At 46.5% G+C, this 22,953-nt stretch overlaps 1 protein-coding gene across 4 annotated transcripts in view; it reads left to right on the plus strand.

Annotated features, from left to right (window-relative positions):
* The first annotated feature begins 541 nt into the window (after positions 1-541).
* The window catches only part of GYG1 (glycogenin 1), a 33,189-nt gene continuing 10,777 nt past the window's right edge, over positions 542-22,953 (plus strand). Inside the window, exons 1-5 of one of the 4 annotated variants that reach the window (XM_072727105.1) lie at positions 542-721; positions 3,442-3,577; positions 5,383-5,557; positions 5,846-6,008; positions 18,004-18,130. In XM_072727105.1, coding sequence (XP_072583206.1) covers positions 715-721; positions 3,442-3,577; positions 5,383-5,557; positions 5,846-6,008; positions 18,004-18,130 — 608 coding nt within the window. In that variant the 5' untranslated portion in view covers positions 542-714. The remainder of the gene's footprint in view (positions 722-3,441; positions 3,578-5,382; positions 5,558-5,845; positions 6,009-18,003; positions 18,131-22,953) is intronic. The other 3 variants (XM_072727103.1, XM_072727102.1, XM_072727104.1) reach the window with 3 other exon arrangements.

The raw sequence follows: 22,953 nt of genomic DNA on the forward strand, positions 1-22,953 counted from the left end.
TAAACCAAAATGCCCCCCTTCTGCACTCCATGACAGGACCCTAGGCAGGTCATTCAAACCTTCTGTAATTCAGTTTATCTGTAAAAGGAAGAGGATATAGCACCTGCTTCAGTGAGTTGGTGGAAGGAGTAAAGGGATCACTATCTAATGGATGCAGAGGGCTCCAAGGATCGAAATTACATAGTGAAGAGTCATTGCATTTTTTTTTTTTTTGGTAAGCCACGAGACCACTGTGGACATAAAAAATAAAAAATAAAAAATAATAATATTAAATAAATATAATAATAAATAATAGATAAGTGGTTTCCAGAGGCTGATGCGAAATGAGTGAAATGCACACTTTGTTCCCAGCAGTTCAAGCGAACGCTCCGCGGAGTGGTCTGGCGGGTTTTGCTTTTCGGGTCCTCGACCCCGCGGCTTCTTCGGGAGTTTGTGCAGCTGCTGCCGCGGCCCCCCCCCCCCCCCCCCCCCCGGGTGACGGAGGATGCGGAGGCGCCAGGTCCCCGGCAGGTGCCCCCGGGGCGGGCCGCGAGCCCGGGCGGGCTGGGGGGCGGGGAGGATGCGGGCGGGCGCCGGGAGCGCGCGCGGCCACGTGACGGCCGCTATAAGAGCGCTCGGCCGGCCTGGGCTCCCGCCGCGCTGCCCCGCTCCCCGCCCCGCTCCCCCGCGCTCCTCCCGGCCCCCGACTGCGGCTGCGGCGGCCCCGGCGGCACCATGACAGGTACGCGCCGGGAGCCCTCCCCGGGGCCCCGCCCCGCAGCCCCCGGGCCCTCGCCCCTCGCCCCTCGCCCCGCCCGCCCGCGCCCCCGGGAGCTCCCGGCCGGCCGCGGACCGCCGCGAAGTTGCAGGCTGTGGCTGCGGTCGGGCGTGGGCGCCTGCGGCAGCCGGGGCCGGGCGGGCAGCTGGCGGGGCCTGGGCCGCCTGCCGGGGCCCCCGCGCCCGCTTCCGTCTCCGAGCGCTTCCTCCTGCCGCCGGGAAGGGCGGGGGGGCGGGCGGAGCAGCGGCGGCGCGGCCGGGGGGCGGGGGGAGCCGGTGCCCGGGGGCGCCCGACCCGGGCCCTGGAGCGCGGCGCGGGGGCACCTGGGGGGGGCGCGGGTGGGGGGGTGCGGGGAGCCGGTGCCCGGGGCCGCCTGGCCCGGGCCCTGGAGCGCGCCGCGGGGTCACCTGGAGGGGCGCGGGGTCACCTGGAGGGGCGCGCGGGCACCTGGGGGGCGCAGAGGCACCTGGAGGGGCGCGCGGGCACTTGGGGGGGGGGCGCAGGGGCACCTGGAGGGGCGCGCGGGCGGGGGGTGCGGGGAGCCGGTTTCCGGGGGTGCCGGGCCCGGGCCCTGGAGCGCGCCGCGGGGTCACCTGGAGGGGCGCGGGGTCACCTGGGGGAGCGGGCACCTGGGGGGGCGCAGAGGCACCTGGAGGGGCGCGCGGGCACCTGTGGGGGGCGCAGGGGCACCTGGGGGAGCGCAGAGGCACCTGGAGGGGCGTGGGGGCACCTGGGGGGGGCGCAGGGGCACCTGGAGGGGCGCGGGCGGGGAGCCGGTTTCCGGGGGTGCCGGGCCCGGGCCCTGGAGCGCGGCGGGGGCACCCGGAGGGGCGCGGGCGGGGGCACCCGGAGGGGCGCGGGCGGGGGCCCCTGGAGGGGCGCAGGCCCGGCCCCGGTGCCGCTCTCCGGGGCGCTCGCTGGCGGCCGCGCCGAGCCTATTTTTAGGCCTGGGGCGGGGCTGCGGCCAGCTGGAGCCGGGGAGCGCCCGCTCCCTTGTTGCGGGGGCCGCTGCGGCCGGGCCCGGGCGGTCCCTCCGCTGTGGTGGGGCCGAGAGCGCGACTAGACCCTGCGGGGCCGGCGCGGTTCCCTTTGCCAGCGGCCCCAGGTCTTTCCCTGGCGTGTAACGTGCGCCGGGGCTTGCAGCCTGTGGCCCTGAGCCTGCGCCCTGCCTCACCGTGCACAGCATCCCCATCCTTGCTTCCTGAAATCACCGAGTCCTATTTAAATCCCTTGTCCAACTTCTATCCAGGTTCCCCTGGAATCTGGACCACTGTTGGTCAGGTGACACATTAGGCATGTTATCCCCCCAGATTAAAGGCTCCTGGGGCAGACTGGCTGAAATGTTGCCACCTTCTCATGGTGGGTCGAAGGAACAAGTCAAGGCAGACGTTGATGGGCATGTCAAGTGACAGATGTCACTGTTCTGAGCTACCCTACAGTGTGACTAGCTGGGAAGCCAGTGGCCCTTGAGGAGTGGGGAACAGCACTCTTTCAAGGCTCAATAGCGAGCCTTTACAGGAAGAGAGTGGGGGGGATGGTGGTGAAGATGCCCTCTGGTCTGAGACTGGGCCCCGTGTTAGCCCCCTTGACAGCCTGCAACTTTCTCTGGCTTATCAGAGGAATTTATTCTGTCTCCAGCCTTCACAGCTGGAAAATAATGAAGAGCGTTACTTCATGACAAAATGTCCCAACTCCTTGGTTGGGCAACAGTGCCCCCAAGTGACCCCTGCCAGTGTTTGATCCTAAGTATCCTGTACGTTTGGATGCCCACTAACTTGTTAAAATCCCCCCAGAGATAGAGCGTACCTCAGACTCCTTCCAGGGAAGACCTGGAGAAATCCCAAAGGCCGGGTTGATGGTCTTGGGAGGGTGAGGCTTGTTCAATAGGAAGAATAATTCATGTGTTTGCCTTTCCTTCTGGCAACTGAGTGGTTTTGTGTGTGTGTATGTGTTGGGGGATCCCATGGTACAGGGTAGGGCGTGCTGCGTGCCTCTCCAAGAAAAAGGCAGATTTGTTAGTGCTTTTGAGGTGGTCCCTAAATGCAGTTAACACTAGCTGCTGTTTAGATAAAAGCACTAAGGAGGGAAGGCCTCTGTCGAGGTGATGTTTGAGCAGTGACTGTTGGTATGGCGGCGGCGGCGGTGGTTGGGGGTCAGGGGGCTTTACTCCAGGTTGAGGAAACACTATATAAAGCCTGAGGCTTGGCAGAAGCTTAAGCATCAGCATGAAGACTGTGGCCTCTGCTTTCAGATGCTCTCATTTGAGGTCATTAGTGAGATTTGTGGTTGGCTGAAAATACTTGTAGGAAACAGAAAATGGACCTCTTGATTTCTTCATTACCACCTGTTAATTGCCCAAGGTTCACCTTCTGGTGTTAAGCTACTATTTAGTCTGAGAATTTTGCGTGTTTGGGCTCTAAATTGGATTTGATTTTTATAGCTTAATCAGCCTGTCGGAGATTGCCAAGGATGTTTCTGCTAAAGAATGGTCGTGAATCATTTTTAAAGTGGGCACTTGGGTTCTTCCCCCCCACTTCCAAAGAGGCTGCTCCTTAATTAACAGAGCAAGTTGATCTCAGAGAGGCTGATTTTGCCAAATTAGTGGTTGCAAAGGGTCCTGGGGTAGCTTTTCCCAGGTAGGATATTATAATCAGTGTGGTTTTTCTCTTTGTCTTTGTATTAAGATCAGGCCTTTGTGACACTGACCACAAACGATGCCTACGCCAAAGGAGCCTTGGTCCTGGGCTCGTCTCTGAAACAGCACAGGACCACCAGGAAGCTGGCCGTGCTTGCCACCCCGCAGGTCTCAGACTCCATGAGGTGAGGATCTCCCTGCTGCTCTGTGGGTGCCACTCTGCCCTCCGCCTCCCAATTCTGGCATCCCTGGGCACTGAGGCCATACCCTTTCCAGGGGTTGAACACTAGGTGGAGAAAGATCAGAATTGCTGAGCTCCTTCCTGGGAGCTGCTGTTCTGACCCATGGTCTTACTGGTTCTGGTGGGAGAAGGACTCTTCTGTAAGCAAGTCCTCTAGGATGACCCGAGTGAATGTTTTAGTCCAGGCATTCCTTTTAGGTGGTCACACTTCACTTGCATTCCTTTCCCAGAATGCCACAGGGGCTGCTTTGTTTCCTGTTTCCACCCAGGGAAAGCTCAGGTGACTGGGAAAAAAAAAAAAAAAAAAAAAAAGGCAGTTTTCTCCAGTATCCATAGGCATTTGTAACCCAAAGATGTTTGTCTATCATTTAATAGACTAGAATGTTTGCCAGGGCTTTCTGAACTAGGGATTGTGCTAGGAGAGCACCCCAGGGGTGGGGATTGGAGGACACTAACTGCTTGTTGATTGGGTTAGTTCACTTTGATTTGTTGGTATGAAACTTTGAAGTATTGGACTGAACTACCTAGATCCTAATACTACAAAAATATGGGGGCACACTAGCAGCTCTGTATGGTGTCTATTTTTGTTTTCCTAGACCTTTTAGAAATTGAAAATGCCCTTTTTGTGACTTTTGACAAGAAATATACCACATGCCAAGGACCTCTGAAAAGGTTGCTTTATATAATGAGAGATAGATGCTTTTCACACACTAATAACCTTATTTCTAAAGGGCAATTTGGGAAAATGCTAATGCTTCCTAACGTGTACATCCTAATTTGTAGTCTCTTTAGTGAGGATGTGTGTAAGAAGACAGATGTAAGTCTTAGATCCCCCTTTACTGTGGTAAATGGCACCGCTGACCATTTATTTTCAAAAATATCAAGTTTACTGCGTGAATTAGAACATATTTTTCCACAGCCTGGAGACAGTACATTTCGAGTTTTGTTCTACATGTCTCAGACTGTTATAAACTTTCAGCGATGACCTGTTAATCATTTCTGTTGCCCTGTGCTGAACTTACTGTTTTACCTAAGTCTTCCCCCACTTAACCCACCTCAAGATTGCTTCCTAAAATAAATCTTGAGTTAATTTGGGGCCCAGAAAAGTGTACCTCACAAACCAAAGTGAGTCCCTCATTATGTCAAAGTGCTAAGCATACTGTAATGTAAGTGTTGGTTATATTCTGTTCTAAAAATTGGCACCCAAATAACTGAGTCCTTTAACTCCTTTTGGGACGCAGTGTTCTCTGTCAACTACTTTAGCAAAAATGGCTAGTTTTAGGCTTCATTGCAGGTATGATATGCACTTAAGCATCATTTGTAAAAACATGCAGTGACCCGCAAGAATCCCTTCTAATGAGATATCACTGTTAAATACGTAGGCTGTTGTAAAGATGTGCTCTTTCCAAATGGGAGTCACATCTCGACAGGCAGTTTCTATAATTTGCCTGGTATTCAGTGATCCAATAAGAATTAGGAACCTTTTGCTATAATAATGTTTAAGACAAGTACTTCATCTTCACCAGAGCAATTTTTATTATTTTAGTGAAGTTAGCTGCACATGCAAATTACTACAGTTTGGCCTGAAGTAAATTAAGACCACCTATTTAAGAGATTGTGCTATATCAAAATAACAGATTGCTTTAGTAATTGATGGGTAGGCAAATAGTTCAATTTTACATTAGATGGGTTACTTGTTACTTATCTGAAAAGATACTAAGTGCTGTTTTCTGGTTTTTATTTTGTCAGAAAAGTTTTAGAAACAGTCTTTGATGAAGTCATCACAGTAGACGTCTTGGACAGTGGCGATTCTGCTCATCTAACCTTAATGAAGAGGCCTGAGTTGGGCGTCACGTTGACTAAACTGCATTGCTGGTCACTTACGCAGTATTCAAAATGTGTGTTCATGGATGCAGATACTCTGGTGAGTGTGGCTTTGATGACTGACAGGATGTATATAGTAACTGAGACCAGTTAGGCATTTGAGGAATGCTCTCAAGGCTTGACAGTGAAGTTCAGATAAAACCAGTCATTAAGAGCATCAGGTGATGAAGGAGAGTAAACCCAGGCTACCTTAACAGCTGTCACTTGAATGGTTAAGAAAAGCAGCAGATTGCATCTTTTGTGTTGGATAATGTAGGGAGAACTTATATTTATGGGGCAGAACATTCCTGTAATGCTTTCCCTCCCACCCCTCCCCCCTTTGAATTAGGTCCTAGCAAATATTGATGATCTTTTTGAGAGAGAAGAATTGTCGGCGGCACCAGACCCAGGGTGGCCTGACTGCTTCAATTCTGGAGTCTTTGTTTATCAGCCTTCAGTTGAAACGTACAATCAGCTATTGCACCTTGCTTCTGAGCAAGGCAGTTTTGATGGTAGGTATCTGTTCTCTTTGTATGCGATAAGCTGTTAGTAACTTCTAGGGGTTGCTCTTCTCAGGGATCTAGTTGCTTTGATTCCTTGTGCCTGGAAGACAGCAATGCATGAGATGTAGCACACATTTTCATTTGTGCTCTTGTTGAAAAGACTGTTGTGTGTCTGTGTGTGCATATGCATTTTTCTTTTATAAGTGCATAAGATTAACCTAAGCTCAGAGAGGCAGTTTTACACACCTGCCTTTAGCTGGCTTTCTTGTGTCTAAGTTAGAGTATGATAAATGAACCGTGACTATTCAAGAATTAAAAAGACATTAAACAAATCAAAAATGTTAACATCTATCTTTAAACCAAAGTAAACTTAATCGCAACAGCTAATGGGAGGACCAACCATTTTCCCCATAGAAATTGGAGGAATAAACCTGATAATTTGGCTCTCATTCTCCTGGGAAGCATTTAAAAAGCAAGACAGGAAGGTAAATGATTAATCTCTGTCTCCAAATTCTCATTCCCTATAATGCCGCACATCAGAGTGGCATTTGCAAGGCCAAAGAGTAGGACATTGGCAAAGTCAGCATCCATTTTCTATAATTTATAAGTGCATCTGTAGCTACATGTATATATAGAGAGTTTCTGACTATTTGTGGATTTAGGGACCCACATCCTTTGCAGAAATTTGATCAGATGGTATGTTTCTGTTTCAGGCCAGTCTCTGAAATGATAAATAATCCATTTTTTTAAACAACAACAAACTATCCCAAGACAAAACTACTAGTTAATGTGCAAAAGCAGCTCTTTCTAAAATTCTGGTGGATCTTTTGAATAAAGAAGAAAGCCAATTATATCAGAGAAGGATCCACTCTAAGAAGCAGCCAGTGTCTTAACTAGCAGATACTTGACGTTGTGGCAGGGAGCTCTGAGCTTGGAAGCAGGTGCTTGGCACCAGGAATCCTCTCTTCCCCCCTCTCCTCTCCAAGAGCAAATCTGAGATTGCAGGGAGTAGATCTTTTGAAATTAGCATAAATGACTTTCCTCAGGTGATATAAGGTTTGGCCTTCAGTATAGATATGAAGATTCATTTCCATTAACTAGTTATAAAGTTAAAAGTCAAAATCTCACATTTAAACGTTTTAAACTAAAAGATTAAAAGCTTATCAAATTGCTGAAGTTAAAACAAGTTCTACCTAAATCTGAAATTGGGATTTTTGTTGTTGCTATTCACAGGAAAACAAATTGTTTGGTCCCTTGACAGAGAACATGTGATATGCAGCTACTGAAATGTCATTAAAAAGAATAAGAAAGTTTAAGTTTCCATCTTGAGTCCCTATTTGGCTAGTTTATACTCTTCATCAAGCCCTCTCAGCGTGGGGATGATTTGGCTTCCTAGGGGACATTTGGAAACATCTGGAGACCTGTGGGATTGTCACAACTGAGAAGAAGGGTGCCACTGGGATCTAGTGAATAGAGGCCAGGGATGCCACTGAACATCCTGTGGTGCACGGGACAGGCCTCACAGCAAAGGATTAGCAGGCCCCAGTTGTCAGTAGTGCCAAGGTGGAGAAACTTTGCTCTGTGCCAAGACATTATATGCTCTAAAACAGTGAGCAGGGATATCTTCACCAAAATGAATGGTGACATCTGATAAGAGGTGCAGTCTTAGTTTAAGCACCCTTAAGTAAGAAATGTGTTGAGTGATCACTGTGGTCAGGGCCAAATACAACTTCTTCACTTCACTGACTTATTTCTTCTATGGAGCTGCTAAAAAACGAAAGACCTATTAGTACTTGAGTTCAAAACACTCCTTATTTCTTCTACTTTGCATAAAAGGAAGGTGAGAGTATTTTTAGCAGAAGTCCACTGTTTGTCTAAGCCTTCCCGTCAAAATAGAGCTTTCTTCACCTTCTCTGATCAAATTTGGAGGAAGTAGTGTAATCTGCCAGAAATTCAGTATAAATTCTCAACTCCAATAAACAATTCACATTCTAAAGTAGCTCCAGCAACCTGAAATCCAAATGACTCGTAATAGCGTAAAGAGAATCAATCCAGTTTTTTAATCTAGACAAGTACTAGGTTTTGTTGTTGAGAACAAAGAGCTTGGATACCAAACAGTAGGATGCCGTGGCAAATTATCCAGGTTACAATTTTAGAATGTAAAACCCATTGATTAGAACCCGATCTGGATTGTCTACCTTGTCTGGGAATGAAGGAGGTACTAGAAGAGTTGATGGATTCGTTGTTAAGAAGCCAGGATGTGTGAAATGTGCCCAACTAGAAAGCACTTGCTGCTTTTTCAGCCAGAATCTGAAACCACTGAGGGAGTCTCTCTGTGCCTAGTAGCACATTTCATTATTCAGCAGGGTTTCCAGGAGCTGGTCTTTCTGTAAGGTGTTCCGTTTACTGGCTCGTCGGTGGCAAGGGATTGAATTTTCTCTGTTAATAGAAATGCTTAATTTAAAGAGTTGAAAATTCAGTTATGCAGATGGAAACGTATAGTTATTCTCAATATGTTGTCTAAATTCCACAGAAGAATAGATCAGCAGCTCTTACGTGAAAGGTAGTTTTCCCTTTGTGTTGATGAGCTTTACTTCCCAAAGAAAGCTCCCAACATACCGTGGGAGCCTCTTCTGCATTGGAAAAGTTTACTGTCCTGTTGAATTAATACCAGTATGACATAAAGACTTACTGGACTGACCCTTAACATCTTGTCGTGAACTGCCTCTTTTTTTCTAATGGCCGTAGGAACCTCGCTTTGCTTCACGTTTTCAGCGCAGTGCACCATTTTGTATAAATGTCATGTACCGAGATATGAACATTTTCAGTGTTTCACATTTTCTAATATCCATAGGTATTTGCCATCTCTCTTCATCCCACAGTTTTACTGAACAGGGGGCTTAGGTCACAGCCTCTTTAGATTGGTACTAAAGAAAACCCATTTATAGATGATTGTATTTCAGTCTGAATGTCTTGCAAGTCCTGCTTAATCTCTTGCATACGTTCAACAAAAACTATGGGGCCTGGTGTCCAGTGACAAGCCTCACAGGCCCCTGGTGCCTGAGTGTTTGTGACTGGTTTTACAGTTCTTCTGCTGCAGAGGAATGTGGCTGGCATGCCTCTAATCACCAGCCCTCTAATTACTACACCCCCGCCATGCCTCTAGCCAAGAGAATAGCCCTAACCTGGCAAATCACGCTAGATACCTTGACTTCTCTCTTCCTTCCAAATATATGGAGTATTAGAATTTAGAGCTAGTGGCTGTGCACCTCATTCATGGCTGAATCCTAATTTTCCGGAGTGCGGTGTCTAAGTTCCTATACTGTTCGTGTTTGCAAACTGTCTTGGCGCTTACTTCATAACTGAAGTTACAGGTTTCCTGAAAGTTGAACAATAGCTGTTGTGAAATACATACACGCTAGCATTTTATACATTTTATAGATTGTGACAGGTCAGGTTAAGTCGGGGTTTGTTAGCAGCAAGAGGAAGAGAGAGGTCATATCAGATACTCATCATCGGTTTTGTCTCTGCATACTCATGTGCAACAAAGGTGATGCCCTCGGCTCTTGAAGAAATCAATCTGAATGCAAGTTGAGGTTTATTTTCTTTCCCCTCATTACTCTAAAGTATCCTAAATTAAGGACGCCTATACAGTTGGAAGTTTAGTGCTTGAGGATTGCTGAATGTTTAATTTTATCTCTTTGTGTTTGTTTCAAAAACCTAAATCAAAAAGAAGAATTCATATTTTCCCCATTTGGAGTGTGTTCTTTAAAAAAAAAAAAAAATGGGGATTGGCTTTAACATAAATACCCTGTGCTGTTTACTGGAGTAATGAAACTTTGGTCTACAGTTGAATTTTCGGAAAGAATAGACAGTTGGTGATTGAATATTAGGTATGATTTCACCTTAAGCAGAATCCCAAGACCTGCCATGAGCTCCTTATACTTACATGTTCCATATTCAGATTCCAAGTGGTCACGGAGCCCCTTAAACTGAAAGATTTTTTTTTTTTCTGTACTAGCAGATGCAGTAAACCAGGAGAGTATGCTAAGTTTTTAAAATGATTTTTAACAGAAAAGAGTTGACGTTAAATTCTTCTAAAGTGTAAAATTGACTGCACTGCTACCTCTTTTAATCTTTGTGGTAGGTTAGGCTTCAAATTGAACCTGCCCAAAAAAGGAATGAAGGTGAGAGGTATTTCCAGATAACACTTGTCTTGTCCAACCCAAATCAGCTCAAGTTCCAGTGTGCCTCACTTGGTCCGCTGACTCGAGGGCTTCTCCCTTGCCGGCTGCCCAGACACGAGGCTGCCTGTGGCCTGGAGGGTTCTTCTTAGGTTGCTTTGAAAATTACTCTGCGCTTTTGCACTTATATCATTTAATTGATAGTTTGAGTAGTCAGCATCCCGAATAAGTAAAAACGAAAAGCAAAAGTCCTGACATGTAATAGCAAGACAAATGAGCACCCAGGTTTTTTTCTCAAGAGCTATTTTTACCTCCTTGTACCCATGAGTATTTCTTTTTAAATTAGCCATCTGTTTGTCTCTAGCCTTGTAACCAGCAGGGATCATGAGCCCCGTGAGAAATCGAGAAGGGGGAAAGGACCAACGTGTTACGTGTGTACAAGCTCTCACACTGGCCCTCCTCCTCCACACCTTTCCCAGTGGTCCCATGAGGTTGTCAGTCACCCTCCCGTTCACATATTCACGTAGCAGCAGGTCTTTCTCGAGGGCCTGCTCTGTAACCAGGATGAGGAAGCCCCTGGCGTAGCGTCAGGACAGCAGCTTAGCCAGTGGCAGAGCCAGGCCTGAGCCAGACAGCGTTTCTTCACTCCGTGGCTGGGTTGTGTGTGTGGGTTTTTTTTTTCTCCTTCCCTCCTAATTAGTCCCTACTGCAGCATTCATGAAAACGTATCTTGATAGTGACACAGGATGGAGGAGAATCTCTGACATGGGCCTTATTACAGATTAAGTACTTAAAATTCATTTCTCTGCGTAGAGAACAGCTGCTACATTCCTCGTCGTACAGATCAACGGAGGCCCTTGTCTACTGTCTCTACAGCTGATTGCTCTTTTCCCCCAAACCGCAATATCTAAAGTATCTTGTCTTTTTCTACATCGGCTGCACAGTTTATAGTCTTACATTGTTTTGTGAGTCCAGAAGTATTCTTGGAAATATTACTGTCTACATTTAGAGAGTAGTCCATTTGGCATTTAAATCATGGTAGGTACTGGGGCACCTGGGAGGCTCAGTCGGTTAAGTGTCTGCCTTCAGCTCAGGTCATGATCCCAGGGTCCTGGGATTGAGCTATATACTTCGGGCTCCCTGCTCAGTGGGGAGTCTGCTTCACCCTCTCCGTCTGTTCCTCCCTCTGCTCATTCTCTTTCTCTCAGTGACTAAAATCTTTAAAAAAAAAATCATAAATAACTCTACTAATCTGGGCAAGATGCTAAGTTTAATGGCCAGCAGTGGACTAGTAAATAATTGATTTTTTTTATCCCTGCCTCTCTAAAGCTTACGAGACCTTACAGAAATTTAATAGGCCTAGAATAAATGTTCCCTTGCATTTATATGTTATTTAATTAACCTCTTGATTATTAAGAATCTTTCTTTTTTAAGGTACTGTTTATTAGGGATCCCTGGGTGGCGCAGCGGTTTAGCGCCTGCCTTTGGCCCAGGGCGCGATCCTGGAGACCCGGGATCGAATCCCACGTCGGACTCCCGGTGCGTGAAGCCTGCTTCTCCCTCTGCCTGTGTCTCTGCCTCTCTCTCACTGTGTGCCTATCATAAATAAATAATAAAAAAAATTTTTAAAAAAAGGTACTGTTTATTAGAGAGCAGGCATGTAAGAGGGCACAAGGGCACGGCAGTGGGGGTGGGCTGTTGGGGGCAGAGGGAGAAGGAGAAGCAGGCTCCCTGCTGAGCAGGAGCCCAACCTGGGGCTAAATCCCAGGACTCTAGGATCATGACCTAGAGCCAAAGGCAGACACTTAGCCTACTGAGCAACCCAGACACCCCAAGAATCTTTCTTTTAAAAAAAAAAGTGATAAAAGTTATTACCATGAGAGGCCCCTCTAACTCTGGGAAATAAATAAAGCATTTGGAAGGGGAGGTAGGTAGGGAGATGGGGTAACTGGGTGATGGGCACTGAGGAGGGCGCTTGATGAGATGAGCGCTGGGTATTCTATATGTTGGCAAATTGAATTTAAATGAAAGAAAATTAGTTAAAAAGAAAAGAGCTATTTAACATGAAGTGGTAAAGTAAATCGATTGTTCTTGGCTTAAGTGGGTTGAGGCAAGTGAGATGCACTCACTATCACAGTGAGTCCCAAGCTGCAAGTGCCTGGATTTCCATGAGCTGCCTAGGGCTCATCCGCTGGTCCTTGGTAAACCTCTTAGAAATATCACCAAGATCATTCATAAACTGTAATCCTTAGCATGCTTGCTCTAGGCAGAAGCGATGACACTAGTATATCGTGGAAATCAGTGTTAACAGGCGAGTCACCTTTTCACTTTGGCACTTGCCTGTATCTCTATATAGTACTAAGCATGTTTTACTCTATATGCTTGATACCCGCTCCTCTGCCCCTTTATTAGATTGAGAACCATTGGAGAGCTGAAACCTATCTTATTAATCATCCTGTTCATAATACCTATACCTAATTTATGATACGTCAGCCGTTTTCTATAGAAATGAAACTGCGAGTTGCATCCTCTGGTAAAGGAGGAGTCCTTCCCCTAAAAGACTCTAAACCAGTGCTTCGCATATTCTAATATGCAAAGAAATCACCTGGATTAAAGGATTAAAAGGTGGATTCTGATTCTGCAGGTCTGGGTTGGGGCTTATCATTCTGCATTTCTGTCAGGTTCCCAGGCAATGCCTGTGGTACTGAAACCTGGACCACTTTGAGTAGGAGGATTCTAAAGGGAATGTTCCTGTGGCTGAGCTACTAGGGGTCATGTTTAAACCAGAAATGACCCACCCTCCCTGCTATCCACTGTAGGCAGGCCAGCTGCCAACAGACTATGGAGGAGTACAGAAACAATTGCACAAATTTGAAAGGCAGCACTCAACTCCATTTCTGTCTTATAAAATAGACCGAGTTTCTGATAAATGCTGTGATGTGTTTATGGTTGCCAGGTTCATGACTCTGCTCAAAAGACCTGGAAAATACTGAAGGGTTGTAAGGCAGTTATTATACTCGGGCAGCCAGGTGGAAGGATGATGCAGGATCTGATATTTGCTTTTGTTTGCAAAACAGGTGTCAGTGTCTCTAGTCCCATTTCCTTTTTTCTCTCACCTGTGTTGCCACGCCCTGGCCTGATGGATCACAGCTGCCGGCCGGGATGTCTCCTAATCATGTTTGTCGGTTCAGAGATGATTGAGATTAGAAGTGTCTTAACCTGTCAGAATAAATTAAAGCTGCCTCTAGAAGTCTGACTGAAATGTACTGGACTAAAAAGTCCTGGGGGTTTTGTAGTGAGAAGTCAGCAGCCTTCATAGAATTCCTTAGGTTTTGTAGCACAGACATGCTTAGATTTGCATTCTGTTTTGAATTGTGTTCTAGCTTAGGGACTTTTTTTTTAAAAAAAGATTTTTTTCATTTATTCAAGAGACAGAGAAAGCGAGAGAGAGGCAGAGAAACAGGCAGAGGGAGAAGCAGGTTCCATCCAGGGAGCCCGATGCAGGACTTGATCCTGGGACTCCAGGATCATGCCCTGGGCCGAAGGCACGTGCTAAACCGCTGAGCCACCCAGGGATCCCCTAACTTAGGGACTTCTAAAAACACGGGATTAGGGGCACACCTGGGTGGCTCAGTGGTTGAGCACCTGCCTTTGGCTCAGGGCATGGTCCTGGGATTCTGGGATCGAGTCCCCCATTGGGCTCCCTGCAGGGAGCCTGCTTCTCCCTCTGCCTGTGTCTCTGCCTCTCTCTGTGTGTTTCTCATGAATAAATAAATAAGATCTTTAAAAATAAAAAATAAAAAGACAGGATTGATAACCCTACATACATTTTTTTTCGGATGAAGTTAAAAATTTGCCTGACCTTGAAATTTGAAATTGTGCATTTGGAAAAAGATGTTTGAAGTGCTAAACTTAAAAATCCTGTAAGAAGCTACAGACTCCCAAGGTGATGTTTAATTCTATTTTCAATCCACAATTTTGGGCTAAAAGTTGACCCTTTGAGGTCCCAGAATGAGGTCGGTGGCCGTGGACCTCTTGTGCTCTGTCCTGTCTGCTCCGGGAGCAAGATCCCTATTGGCTGTTGTAAGGATTTGCCAGTTGAATGTGCACCGCTGACGCACAGGTCTTCCCTGCCCATTACACTTGATGCTTGTTTCCTATCCCGCCGGTGCTGCCTGGCCCCGGGGTGGCGCAGGGCTGATGATGTTTGTGGGCTACCTGAGGGTAAACGGAAACAGCCTTTTGTGGCCAGAGGCAGCTGACCAGGAGCTCTAAGGGATCAACCGCGCTGGCTTCTGTTTCCTGGGATCATCCTGTCCAATTGGGAAGTTCTGCTTTACAACTACTCTTCTGACCTTCATGGACTTAGATGCCTTCCTTGTACTACTGCATGTAGTCAGTAGCCCATTTCGGTGGAATTGCTCAACTTTACAAAGGTCTTATAAGGTGGCACTGAAAAAAAGCTGGTAGAAAAATATATATAGCATGATGCCCAGTTTTCCAGAGTTCAGAAACAAGTGAAACTACGTATGTTGTCTGGGGATATGTATACACGTGGTAAAACCTAGGAAATCAAGACCATTACGAACAAAATTCCTTTAGTTACTTCTGGGGCAGGGGCAGTGGAATTGGAATAGGGAGCCCACGTAGAATTTAAACAGCAGCGGTAACGTTAGAGTTCTTAAATTGGGTATTGGGTAGAGTTATATAATTAATACGCTTTATAAACTACACGTGTATTTTTGATAGTATATTTCACAATGAAAATAACAGGTAAAGAATGTTTAGAAAAGATCTTGGCACAATCTTGTTCATGCCCCGCATCATATCGTTATTTTAAACTTCTAAAAATAATGCACCTGTGCTAAGGAAAAGTCAGGGAGAGCTTACCTGGAACACCAGTCCCCTCCTACAATTATTGTTGTCTCATTTATTTCCTTCCAATATGAACGTTGTTAGTTATGATAAAGATGTGTGTCTCTGTGTATCTTTATATTGCGTGATGGACTCCTGGTCTTTCTAGCCCTTAGTCTTAACGGCAGAATAATAATGCACAGGTGGTCAGTAGCCTAACGTACTAACCATTCCTCTTTGGTGGAATGTTCAAGTCATCTCGACTTTTCTGCTGTCACAGAACATCGTCAGGTTTCTTGCATTCATTCCACAAGTCATTCACGTTATCTGTAAGGCATTCTGTGTGCTTAGAACGTAGTCAGCAAAACGTCCTAGTCTGTGTCCTTGTGCAGTTTAGAGTCTCATGGCTAACCTTTCTTTATTGTATATTGTATCTAAAGCATATATTAATCCCCAGACTTTCAAAAATTTTTTTGAGAGAATAGTAGATATACATGCAGTTGTAAGAAAATACAGAAAGTTCCCATGTACCTTTCACCCAGTTCCCTAATGGAAAAATCTCACATAATTCCACAAACAGGAATTGACACTGATGGAATCCATCAGCTTCAGTGAGATTTCAACAGTTTTAACAGTTTTACGTGTTATGTGTTTGTGTTAGGTATGTTTGTGTGTTTTTGTGCAGTTTTATTAGGCGTGTATTTTGGTGTGACCACCACCACAGTCGAGGTAAAACAGTTCCATCACATGCTATTCTTTTATAGCCATGATCTCTTCTCCCCCACCCTTTCCCCCTCCTTAGCCCCTGGCAACCATAAATCTGTTCTCTATAATTTTGTAACGTAAAGGATGTTATATAAATGGCACAATATAGTATGTAATTGTGTAAGACTGGACTTTTTCACACAGCATAATTCTCTTGAGATCCATCCAAATTGCTGTGGGTATGAGTAGGTTTTTTTCCTTTATACTGTTGAGTAATGCTCCATTGTATGGAGGTATCGCATTCATACACCTGTTGAAGGATATTTGGACTGTTTCCGGTTTTGTGCTATTATGAATAAAGCTATGATTTCCTAACCCTTTTTTTTAATGATTATATGTGAAAGGAAATCAGTAAGACATCAGACCTCTGGACCTCAGCCACCAGTGTCTACATTTGGGGTGTCCTTGTAGAATCCAATGAATGGTATTGTGTTTTGGCTTTAATATTTTGTGTCTCAAAATATGTTGCCAACATAGCTAATCTCCTTTTGTTCATGTAACCGGTGAAGCACATCCTGCCACACTGTCTTTATTGTCCTTGAGAACTTAAGAGGATAAAATCTTGATTTTTCTGTTGAGCTGTTTGTCCCTTGAGGAATAAGGACCCATCGGAGGAGCCTCCTTATACAAAGAAGTTGCTCCGTAGACATTTGTTCAACGAATGCCTTTGATCCATAGAGTTGATTGAGGGTATTTAGAAAGGATAAGAGTACACAGAGGCTGGATAAGGGACACTTGGACTTCAACCCTAATGCTTTGATCTTACTACTTAGTTCCAGATATTAAATAATCTCCAGATTTTTAAAGTCTCTCAGAACCAATGGAAACCAAATAATAACGCTAGCCAGTTGGGGCTGCTGTATATGTGTGCTTGGGGGCAAAGCAGACTGAGGAGGGAAGTAACTGCTCAGTGTATTAGCCTTGCACTTCAGAAGAGCCTGCTCGTCTCCCTGCCTGCCAACCTGCCCTTAACACTGCACGCCTGTGCCCACACACTTGTGTGCATACACACACACACGCACGCACGCACACCCCACCCAAGCTGCTGTTTTGCTGTATGAAAGACTGGTTCTGTGCATGTTTCCTGAAATCTCATGAACCTAAAACTGAGAGGACGTGAGCTGTGTGGCAGAGGTGGCTTAGTGACCTGTTTGGTTACTTGTGTGTTTATGATTTAGGTCAGACACTTAGCAGCTTGGCTTTCCACTGCTATTTCTTTTGAATGAGTGGCCACGTTTGTGCCTTTCCAAGGAAGGCCTAAAAATCAGGAGCCCCGGGGTCTAAGCAGACGCTGTGCTGTGTGGTCGCGGCTCACGCTGGTCCCGGGGATGACTGACCTGGACCTGTCCAGAGGCTTGCTCGGTGGCAGGAGAGTGCACCCGGGTGATGCATCTTTCTGGGGCTCTGGAAAACCATTCCGTTATCCCAGTTTGCTCTCTGTTGCTTTTTGACTCCTCCTGCCCCCATTTTCTTAACATAAAGTCCAAAGTCCTTAACTGGGGATAAAGTCTGTAGTCTGAGCCTGCATGTCGTGGTCCGTGCCTCCCTCTCTGAGACTCACCCGGTGCCACGCAGCCCTTCCTCCCACCCCGAGGTCCGCTTGCACAGGCCACCTCCCGGGTCGTCTTTGCACAGCCTCACGTTCCTGCCCACCTCAGATCTTTGGAACATGCTATTTGTTCTTCCTGAACCACCATCTGCCCTCCTGCTCTCTCCCTGCGTTTGTCAAGTCCTCCTATGTACCCCCCAATCTTGGCCTCAAAACAGCTTCCTGATGGAAGCCTTCCCCAGCTCCTCACATGTTCCTGAGCCACTTCCATGTGCCTCTTTGCACCCAGTACTTTGCTGCTTTTCCTCTCCATTTGTGATGTTGATTGACTCTTAATTTGCTGGTACCCATGTATCCTCTCCTTGCCCTGCTCCCCAAGAGGATAATGACCATTTCTCTGTTGACTCTTCAGTGCCTGGTGCTGTGTCTGGCATGTACCAGCTGCTCAGTAAATATTTGTTGAATGAATGAATTAACTTGAGAAAATGGCCACCTCCTAAAATGTCCTTGGTACGTCTAACACAGAATTTCTTGTTTTAATAATGGAATTTGTACCTATTTTTTGAAGATCCAGTTATGTGTTCTGATAAAATTACTGACCGGTCTTTGAAGTTTATGACTGTGATTCTTTTTTTTTTTTTTTGTCTTTCAGGTGGGGACCAGGGTTTACTGAACACATTTTTTAGCAGCTGGGCAACAACAGATATCAGAAAACACCTGCCATTTATTTATAACCTAAGCAGCATTTCTATATACTCCTACCTCCCAGCATTTAAAGCGTAAGTGCACAGGTTTAACTGTTGTTGGGGGTTGTCAGGGCAGGGGAGTGGGATTTACAATTTGGTGGGGCTCCTCATGGTTATTCTGAGGTCAGTCACAGGTGGGAACTTTGAGGGAAGTTTTTATGAGAAACATGGCTATAGTGGGGAAAGGTCTTGATGTTATCAGTTACTTTGGAGTAACCCCGAGGGCACTTAGCCATCTTCTGGGAGAAGGCTCCCATTTGCTCCTGGGGTGCCACGCCCTCTATTAAATCATCCCTGTGTCATGGTCCAGAACCCATACTGGGCACAACCCTAACTTCTGCTTTGTAGTGGCTGCCAGGCTTCAGTTCCCGGACCTTTAAAATGAGGACATTAACCGCTTTCTCCGTGGTTGTTATGGAGATTAAGCAAGATGCTGGCAACAGGGTGGGGTCCCGGTCCAGAGGGGGTGGAGCCGAACTACCTCAGCTCACATTCTGGAGTAGTTTCCTCCTGGTTGGTTACTAGTGACTCAACTTCTAGCTCAGGATGAGTTAGTCTAGTCACCGAACTTCTCTGCCTCGATGTCCTCCAAAGCCAATTGTGATCGTTAAGGGAGGTAATTGTATGAAGTGGGTAGAAGGAGGCCTGGCCTCCCTTTAGCACTCAGTAAATGTCAGACTATTAGTCGTTTTTATTTGAGAGGAGGCCTAGCAGTAACCGTAATCTCTGAAGCCAGAAAGGCAGGGGTGTGTGTTCTCACTGTACCGTTTACCAACTATATGGCTTAGCCTCTGTGCCTCAGTTTATCCATACGCAAAATGACAAGGAAAATAAGCCCTACCTCCTGGAGTTGTCATGGGGACGGCATGAGTTCGCATAGACATTACGTGCTCAGTGGACATCTTGATTTTGGCAGCCTTACTTGTTTGGCTCCCCCCTTCGTGTGGTTCTCATTCTGCAGTTAGTGCAGCCCCGTTGCAGGGCTTGTCTCACTGTGAGGGCCCGGGCCCTGCTCTTTAGCCTCTGACTCATGTGTGTTGAACGAGGAAGATGATTCAGGCTTCTTGAACAGAGGCCAAGCTAAGCTGTCCGGTAGATCCTGAGACACAGCCCTGAGCGGCAGAGGTCTCGGTTGAGCTGGGCTCGGCTCTGCAGTCTGTCCTGCTTGGGCATTCCTGAGCCAGGAAAACAAAGGGCCTTTCACTCCTCGGATTTCATTATCCAAAGTCCTCTCTCTAAGTCTCCTACCACAATAATGAGCATGTCTGGCTTTTTGTGGCAGAAGTGTTTCCTTTTCTGTTCTTTTCCTGGGCAAACTCTGTCAACATTCCCCCAGATAAGGATTACAAGTGTCTTGTGTTCTTTCCTCCCTAACTGTTCTCTTGGCTTATGTCTCTGACATATTATAGCCTCTTGATTGTCTTCCCTCTCTAGAATGAAACAGGCAAACTCTCCAACATGCCAGCTGCAGCCCAAGTAACACAAATAGAACAGGATTCGCTAGCAAGGGGTGGATTTAGAGAAACTTGTTTGTTTGTTTGTTTTGTGTTTTGGCCTCTCTGTCCTTGGCCTTGTCAGGTACCAGCTTGTCTTGCTTAGAAATGTGGGCCTGATTCTTTTCATCCTTATTGCCTCACAACCTACCCTGCAACTCTGAGCCATGCTCCTGCAGGCCGTGATAGCTCGATCCCCGAGAACTGAATTTGTTTATAAGAGGGCGTTGGGGGGACGCCCCGGTGGCTCAGTGGTTGGGCGCCTGCCTTCGGGCCAGGGTGTGATCCTGGGGTCCCACGAATGAGTCCCACATCGGGCTCCCTGCATGGAGCCTGCTTCTCCCTCTGCCTGTGTCTCTGCCTCTCCCTTTCCACCCACCCCCATGAATAAATAAAATATTAAAAAAAAAAAAAGGCAGTTGGTTAATGTAATTGACTAGACTCAGCTGAGCAAGCAAAAAGATGAGAGGATGAAGGGGAAAGAATCATTGGTAGTGTGAGCAACTCTACCCACCATCCCACTTGATTCTGCACCGTGAGCATGAGTCCTGGGATGACTGTGTGGGGGAGACGCGAATCTGATCTCCTTCCAGTTGGTCTCGGTCCCAAACAGAGTCAACCTAGTGGTTAAAGTTTTGTGTTTTCCGTGTAACGTGGCCCCCGGTGCCTAGCAACTATCTCCGCTGTGGTTCATTTGGACTCCATCTGATTTTCACCTTAACGCCGAAATTGAGCGCGCTGCACCTTTCAGCGGTAGCCTGCTTTGCGCAGACACTGCTTGCCTTTATTTTGTTCTGACAAGAACAAGAAGCAGGTAGAGCAGAGTTAGGTTTTGGGGCAGAGGGGTCGGGGAAGATGGACTTATTTGCCCCTCCCTCAGAGGAACCCACTTGTTTTTATATCCTCTGAATGAATTTCCCAGAAAAGCAGCTTGAGATCTCAATGACCAGAATGGTTAGGATGGTTTCTTCTTCCCAGCTCAACAAATTAGTGCTAATTTTGGAAATCGCCTTGGTTTATTGCCATAACTGTAGAGTATGTGACGCACTGGGGAAGTGGGGAGCAACTGCATCCACGTGTTGGCTGTCAGCTGGCCTGTGGCCCGACAGCAGCCCCCGCCGCCTCGGTGCGGCCCGCCCCTGGGGGTGTCCACCCCACACTTCTCGATAAGACCTTCCAGAGGCTTTGTCTCATCCCATTGCTGCCCACTTAGGAATGTTGAAACCACATCACAGAACTCCTTTTTCCCTTCCCTCTGCCAAAAAACGCCTTTGTTTCTTGCAGAGATCCATCTCCAGAGACATTTTTCGTACAAATGGGAAGGGCTGAAAGAACAGACAGTTCTATTTCTTTTTTGTTTTGTGTTAATATAAAATTGTGACCCTGTTCTGCTAAGCCGAGGTAGATGATCACGAACATTTGGTCTGTCATAGCTCCTCCACAGATTGCCCTGTGGACCTCTGGGAGCTCAACATGAGTGTGAGGGGCTCCGAATAACCTTGGGGGTGGGGGGGTCTCCGGACTTAGTGGCCCTGTGGTGTGCCAGCCTTCCCCAGGGACAGCGTACGGGTGGTGGCGGGTAGAGTGAAAAACTGTGGAGTGGTTCGGAGCAACTTGGGCTCCACTGAGGAAGTAAGAATTTGTCTTACCAGCTCCAAGCAACCATGTGCCATGAGGTCACTGAGGCAGTATTTAGATGCCCTGGAATCTTAGAGCCTTGGATATGTTAAAACACATGCTACACTTAGAACAGTGTAGCCTTGCTATTTTATGGGATTTTATGGGCTAAAGGATGGCCTAATATGAATCCTGTTTGGCATGAATTTGAGCCACGGAAGTAGCAATTCTAATGCCTTTCTCTGTATACTGTCTGGATAGAACAAAACAGAAAGGAAACACACTTAATAGTTCTATCACTTTGAGTGATGAATACTCAAACATAGCTCCCGAAAAACATAATTAGTGTGTTTTCTGTAATAGAAGATCCTCTTTAACACAGTATACTTTGAGAGCCAAAATGCTTGGTCCTGGGGCAGCCCGGGTGGCTCAGTGGTTTAGCGCCGCCTTCAGCCCAGAGCGTGACCCTGGGGTCCCGAGATTGAGTCCCACGTCGGGCTTCTGCATGGAGCCTGCTCCTCCCTCTGCCTGTGTCTCTACCTCTCTCTCTCTCTCTCTCTCTCTCTCTCTCTCTCGAATAAATAAATAAATAAATAAATAAAATCTTAAAAAAAAAATGCTTGGTCCAATAACTTGTAAGGTGATTCGTAATAGATGAATTGAGAAACAAGTGTATTTCTTAAATAATATTCCTGAAAGTGCCTAGCGTGTTTAGGAAATAGGCTCATAATCGATACTAGTTTCTTTTTAGTTTTCTTCATCTAGAGGGCCTGTTCTATTCGTGTAGTTTAGAATCTGGCTTGTGCATAGTGCTAGGCAAAAATCTCAGCCTTTAAAAAAAAAAATCAGTCATTTAGCTCTATTTTAGCTTTCTATCCTAACTAGAGACTAAAAGCTACTTATGGCATTTTGTGCTATATAAAGTGGGCCCAGAGCAAAGAGAGTTCTCTGGTATTGCTTCAAATTGCCATACAAATTTATTAGTCCTATTGATTGACTACAGAGCTTGTTTTACCAAATAATTTCCAAGTATTTTAACTTTTTTTTTTTTTAAACTCAAGTTCAGATATGATCTGAGACCTGACTGGTCTAGTCTTAGAAAGTGGGTCTAGAAACCTAAAAGATTTCTATTTGCTTACTGCTTTAAATTCTTCTGAGGATGTTTGTATACACTGTTATTTTTTTCAGGAATGTGGCCTATAAGACCTTCTCTTGAAAATCAGTATTTTCCCAAAAATGAAATGAACCTTTGGGGTCCTGAATTCTGTTGTTCTTGTGTGTTTCTGATTTGATTGATTTTTTTTTTTCCTTGCCCCCTGAGACACCTTTGGCTCCAGCCCCCCATCCATGACTCTTGTCTCTGAAGCCGGAGCCTTTCTGTGTTCATTACTTTCGCACGCTTACATCTGCCCCTAAACCCCAAGGCCTTGGAGTTTGGATCTTATTTTTTCAGCTGCCTGTCTGTCCCCTCACCCGTTCGTCTGGTTGGCGGGCCTGCAGCACGTAGAGGGTGCCACACATCCTGCTTGCTGAGGGCCGCAAAACGAGGGAGCTTTAGGCTACGAGGGTACAAGGAGTGGTACCTCCTGAGTAAGAAATGCCTGCAGTAGGAAACAGCACGAGGGAGGAGGGGAAGAGCGTGCAGGTGGAGTGGAAGACGTACCCTCCAGGTCTTGGACCGGTGGGCTGCAGACTGGATTTGTCCCACAGTTATGTTTTGTCTTCCTTACATGATTTCCTTTTTTT

Source organism: Vulpes vulpes, chromosome 11 (genome assembly GCF_048418805.1).
Source record: "Vulpes vulpes isolate BD-2025 chromosome 11, VulVul3, whole genome shotgun sequence".
Lineage (NCBI taxonomy): Eukaryota > Metazoa > Chordata > Mammalia > Carnivora > Canidae > Vulpes > Vulpes vulpes.